Source organism: Drosophila virilis, chromosome 5, assembly GCF_030788295.1.
Source record: "Drosophila virilis strain 15010-1051.87 chromosome 5, Dvir_AGI_RSII-ME, whole genome shotgun sequence".
In the NCBI taxonomy this organism is placed as follows: Eukaryota; Metazoa; Arthropoda; class Insecta; order Diptera; family Drosophilidae; genus Drosophila; species Drosophila virilis.
This window is the reverse complement of record NC_091547.1, coordinates 3,759,352-3,765,556: the sequence shown is the minus strand read 5'-3', so window position 1 is coordinate 3,765,556 and position 6,205 is coordinate 3,759,352. Positions and strand designations below refer to the sequence as shown.

The 6,205-nt window shown below is 45.2% G+C and overlaps 1 protein-coding gene across 3 annotated transcripts in view; it reads right to left on the bottom strand.

Moving 5' to 3' along the window:
- Positions 1 to 2,670: 2,670 nt before the first annotated feature.
- pk (prickle) overlaps positions 2,671 to 6,205 on the bottom strand; it is a 70,601-nt gene continuing 67,066 nt past the window's right edge. Inside the window, exons 5-7 of one of the 3 annotated variants that reach the window (XM_070210403.1) lie at positions 5,435 to 5,563; positions 5,169 to 5,372; positions 2,671 to 5,090 (exon numbers count right to left, since the gene is read on the bottom strand). In XM_070210403.1, coding sequence (XP_070066504.1) covers positions 3,159 to 5,090; positions 5,169 to 5,372; positions 5,435 to 5,563 — 2,265 coding nt within the window. In that variant the 3' untranslated portion in view covers positions 2,671 to 3,158. The remainder of the gene's footprint in view (positions 5,091 to 5,168; positions 5,373 to 5,434; positions 5,564 to 6,205) is intronic. The other 2 variants (XM_070210404.1, XM_002059957.4) reach the window with 2 other exon arrangements.

Sequence of the window (6,205 nt, the reverse complement as noted above, 5' to 3'; positions counted from 1 at the left end):
AATGAATGTGAGATTTGCAACATCGCAAAAACAGAACACAGAGATACAAAATTAACTTTCGAAATAACTCCGGAAATCGCTAATATCCGAGAAAAATATGTAATGGATTTTTACATAGTAGGAGATAAACAATTTTTATCTTGCATTGATATCTATTCAAAATTTGCATCATTAATAGAAATAAAAAGTAGAGACTGGCTAGAAACCAAACGAGCTATATTACAAGTGTTCAACCAAATGGGTAAACCCATCGAAATAAAGGCAGACAAAGACTCAGCTTTTATGTGCACAGCTTTACAATTATGGCTAAAATCAGAAGCAGTAAATATTAATATAACCACTAGTAAAAATGGTATATCCGACGTAGAACGATTTCATAAGACAGTTAACGAAAAACTAAGAATCATTAACAGCGACTCAGACGTCGAAAATAAACTTACAAAATTTGAAACTATACTCTACACGTACAATCATAAAACAAAGCACAAAACGACTAACAGAACACCAGCGGACATATTCATATATGCAGGTACACCAGAGTATGACACTCAAGCTAATAAAGAAAAACTAATAAATAACCTCAACAAAAAACGAACAAATTATGAAATTGACACTAGATACAAACACTCACCGTTAGTTAAATCAAAGACGACAACCCCGTTCAAGAAAACAGGAGAACTAAGACAAATCGACGACAAACATTTTGAGGAAACTAACAGAGGCAGGAAAATAACACATTACAAAACCAAATTCAAAAAGAAAAAGAAGACTAATCAAAGCAAATATAACAATTACAGGTCAACAACAGACAGCGATCAAAACATACAAGCACCAGCTTAAATTAATTATTATAATATTACTATCAATAACTGTAAACTATATAAATGCACAGAGTATTGAAATTAATCCTATCAAAGCCCATAACGGATATCTCATATTTAAAACAGGAACCATAGACATTCCGACAGATTACGAATTCCACTGTTTAACGGTTAATATAACAAAAACCGAAGAAACTTTTAACAATTTAATTGAACAAAGTAAAGAATTCAATAACCTTATACAAATCGAATACCTAGTAGAAAAATTAAACAGAGAAATAAACGGCTTAAAAATAGCCAAACGCAGCAAAAGAGGTTTAGTTAACATAGTAGGAACAGCATATAAATACTTATTTGGAACATTAGATCAAGAAGACAAAGCAGAAATTGAACAAAAAATAAGCAACTTAGCAGAAAACAGCGTCCAGGTTAACGAATTAAATTATATAATAGAAGCTATAAACAAAGGAATAGAAATCATGAACGAACTAGATCAAGAGAAACAAAAAGGAAAGAAATTAGATATCCTTATATTTAACTTACAACACTTTACAGAATATATAGAAGACATTGAGATGGGAATGCAGCTCACAAGATTAGGAATTTTTAACCCAAAATTACTAAAACATGACTATTTGTTGCATGTTAATTCTGAGAAATTGTTGAATACAAAAACTTCCACTTGGTTTAAATCAGATACAAACGAAATACTGATAATATCCCATATTCCTCGAGAAATAATAAAAAGCCCGGTATTCGAAATAATTCCATACCCGGATGAAAATAATAATATTTTGACAGAAATAGCTCATGAAAAATATTTTACCCAAGATAAAAAAGTTTATAGCAGAGAAACAAAAAAATTAATTAATAATGAATGTTTAACAGGAATTTTAAACCAAATAACATCAGAATGTAGTTATACTAAAATTTTGCAAAATTTTCAAATCAACTACATAGAACCAAATATAATTTTAACTTGGAATTTACCAAAAACTATATTAAACCATAATTGTATAAATAACGAAATAACAATAGAAGGAAACAATATAATAAAAATCTTTAATTGTTCATTGCAAATTAATGAAATTTCAATTTCAAACAATATGTTAGATTATACTCAAAGCATTTACGTAAGCAATGATGTTATAAAATTAGAACCACTTTCGTTTGTACAAACGAAACAAATTATAAATGCACATACAAAATTTAACAATGTATTCCAGATAATTACAATAACCATATTTGTAATCATATTAATAAGTTTAACACTGTATTTGACATATAAGTTCAAAAGCATACCTAAGAAATTAATTATAAAATATAAAAAACCCAAAGTAGAAGAAACACCTACAATAATAGGAGATATACCAATTGTAAAAGAAGAAAATGTTACACTATATCCAAACTTAAACACCTGAGGACAGGCACTTTTCTAATGGTTGGGGGAGTGACATATCCATAGTCGCACCCACCCTTTAACATAACTTAGCACATAAGCATAAGCACAATTATAAACATTTCTAATATTGTAAACAAAGAGCCTGGTGATAACATCGACATTGGTCAAGATCAAACTGTCCCCCTTTGGTAGACATAAACAATTCACCCTAAATATCACGCCACTGTCAATGTTCCCATCAGAGTACTATCCCACGCATAATTGCTGACGCAGCTCAAACTTCACTCAATTTTGACTCAAACTCTCTCAAAGCGAAGTTTGCTAAGCGACCGCAACAGTTAGATAAATCAGTTCATATTCGGGAAGCAAATCTGAATGTACTCAACAAAAGTAGCCGTTAAGTGAAAATAATAAATTGAAATATATTTTTTTATAGTAACCTAACGTGTAAAACTTAATTATATATATATATATGTATATGTTGTTGTAGGTAAAAGTTAATTTTATAGTTCTCTTGCCTTAAGAGTACTCATCGCATATAAAAATAGGTATGCATATATATATATATATATATATAGAACTTATCTTAGTTTGATTCGCTTAATTAGGGATGTGCTATATATTTTTGGAACAGTATTGAGGAGAGTCCTTCCTCTCGTATTGTATCTCATTTGTAGTTTCCAATGCTTAACTAGGGGCGTCTTAAATCTCAAGTTGAACTTTATTGCTTTGTAAAAGTGCGGGATATGAGTTCTGCTCTCGGCTATGCTCTACTCTCTATATCGGTATGAGTATGTATGTGTGTGTGTATGTGTATATATTGAAAATTGATGGCCACCTGGTGGCTGCTTCGTTAGTAAAGGGCGCTTGGGGCGCCTCATTTATTATCAGGCAGGCGCGCAATCAGCGCTAATTAAAATGGCCGCCGGCTTGGATCACGAGATGATGCAGTTTTTGTCCTTGTCAGCGCCGGCCAGGTCTGTGGGCTTGCGTTTGCGATCGTAGGCCAGGGCGTCGTTGGGCACATAGCTGACGCGCACGCCGCCATAGTGGCGCCTCTGCGGCAGCTGGTACATCATCATGTAATCCTCGGAGCTGGATGAGCTGGACGAACAGGTGGAGCATACGTCCGATTCCTCGGATTCATCGCGCTCCCGTTCACGTTCGCGTTCCCGTTCACGCTGCTGGCGCGGGGACTTGTGCGGCGACTCGTGCTCGGCTAATGCGCTGGCCTGCAACACCGAGGGCGGGCCCTGGTAGGAGGAGGACAGCGGCTGGGCTGGCGCATAGGTATCGGCACGCGTGGTCGAGTGCGAGCGATGCCCGCTGCCGCTGCGATGGTGGCTCGAGGACTTGCGACGACGGCGACGGCGCGAGGAGTGCCCATGTCCATGTCGATTAACATCCCGCTCCCTGTCCCCGCCCCTGTCCCTATCCCTATCTCTGTCTCTCTCTCTGTCCCGTTCTCGGTCCCTTTCGCCAGCGCCGCTGGTGCCGGCGCCATTGCCGGAGTAGCTGCGCGAGCGGGGCAGCGTATCGGGTATGCCCTCGAAGCGCACGCCCTTCTTCTTGGTCGGCTCACCGCTCATGGGCGAGGAGGAGCTGGCGCCGCTGAGTATTGAAACGGGATGCGTGGGCGGCTGCGTCGCCGATTGCGTCGACAGCGGCGTCTGCAGCGACCGATCGCCGGCGGAGTGCGTGGGCGAGCCCATTAGCTCGGACGGCAACGCAGTCGAGGCCACACTTAGATTGGGCGTGGGCAGCTCGGGCAGCTCACCGACCGGCGGCGGTGCTGGCGGCGGATGCAATATATCCGCATACTCGTGATGCGACGCATGGAACTGCTGTGCGGAAGCGTGCAACGGCGGCGCCGGCGGCAGCTGCTGTGCAAAGTGCGCCAGGTGCTGAGCCCCGACCACGCCCAGCTCCGGCATGCTGGAGGTGATGGAGTTGTCCATTTTGGAAACCTGTTGCAGCTGTCGCTGCAGCTGATAGCTGTGCGTGCCGCCCAGCGGCGGCTTGGCCGGCCACGCTGCATCCAAATTCGTAGCCATCTCGTTGAAGTTGTAGACACCGTCGCGCTGCAGTTCCATGGGCTTGGGCATCAGATGCGTCTGAAAGTCGCCGGGCGAGTTCAACGGCGACATATTCTGTGAGCTGGAAAAATCGGTAAAATCGCCGCCTCCCCCGCCGCCGTCGACGACCGCACTATGCCCGACCTGCTCCAGATCCTTGACAACGCCCGCGTCCGAGTCGGAGGTGGCATAGCTTTGCTTGGCATGTGCCACTAACAGGCCGCCCGGCAGCTCATTCCCGGCCACGCCCGCGGCCAGCTGTTGGCTCTGCAGCTGGTACATGGCCTGATTGAAGCTGGCCTGATGCTGTTGCTGCTGCTGCGGCGACATGGGCGGCGAGCTGGAGGCGTGGCTGCTGGGTATGCGCGTCTGTTGCGGTCGCACACGCTGCGCCGGCGGCGTCGGCGTGGTATACATGCCCGTGCCGGAGCTATCCGACGGCGTCGGCGGCTCACCCTTGCTGCAGGCTATCGAACAATAGATGGCGCCACGGCGCGGCAAAAAGGCGCGACCCAGCAGCGAACAGCGACAGGTGTTGCACGAGAAGCACTCATCGGTGGCATGCCAATGCTGGCCATCATGACTCATCTGCCCCTGATCCACGCCAATCGCCTCGCCACAGTAGTCACAATATTCGGCGAACATCGCATCGAAGCAGAGCAGACAGTACGGCTTGCCCTCTCGCATTATGTACCGCTGGCCGCCCAGCTGCTTGTCGCACTCGTGGCAGGCGAAGTGATTCATGTGCCAGGCACGTCCCTCGGCCTCGGTGCACTCATCCGCCAGGATAATCTGTGTAGAGCGTGGTATATGGAAGGCAAAGTTATAGAGCGAAATGTGCCTGGGGTCAACACGGGTCGGGAGACTCACCTCATCACAGGCGGAGCAGCGCGGCTTCAGCGTCTCCGCGTGATGGCGGCCGCAATACATGCGTCCATCCCGATGGAAATATATGAGATCCACGAGCAGCTCGCGGCAAATGCAGCACGTAAAGCAGCCCGGATGCCAGCTGGCATTGGGGCCGAGGCGCGTGGCAAAGACCGCAATGTCGCCAGTGGAAATCAGCTCGTCGCACTGCAAGAGTTTTCAATTGGAGCTGATGGGCTGGGGGGATTAGAACTGGGTTAGGTACTTACGCCATCGCATGGACGTGCGCTCATCAGCTGTCGCACATTGCCGCGTCCGAGTGCATCACGTTTGCGCTGTGTGGAAAACAGACGCAGCTCCTTGCGCTCCTCATCCGTCAGTGAGTGACAGTAACGAACCTGAAATGACAGAAGAACCGTTTGTTGAGACGACAGACAGACAGACAGACAGACAAAAGACAGAGGTACAGAGGGACAGATAGGCAGGGAGACAGCCAAATCATATGTTCAAGTTGATGCTGGTGGGCAGGCTGAAGTGATCTTTCTAAGAAGTCAACTTGGGGCGCAGATTGTTTGTCTGCAACAACAGCCATGGCCAGAGACAGCCACAGCCATAGCCGCAGCTCAAGTGGCCAGTGGGCAGGGCAGACGACCGCAGACAGCGAACGGTAGCCAAGGCTGCCCATCAACTGGGTTAGCTTCTAGTTCCTTCTCCTACTCCTCCAGCAAGCTCCAGCTCATCCTGCTGCTGGCTGCGGCCAGCGTCTCGTTTGTGTTGTATGCAAATTTTTTGGCTGCCTCTTTTTTGTTGCCCCAGTGCACAATTTGATTTGACTTTCGGCTTGGAATTTGGGCATTTTCCACACACACAAACACTCACAAATACACACGCAGGTACACACGCACGCCCATTGCCAAAGTCCGGCCAGCTTGGATACTCGTTAACATGGCAACCCCCAGTTAGTGGCAGTGGTTAAAAGTGGTAAATGCTAAAATGCTAAAATGGTAACTGATATCCTCCAACTTAAAGCTGTGGGAATA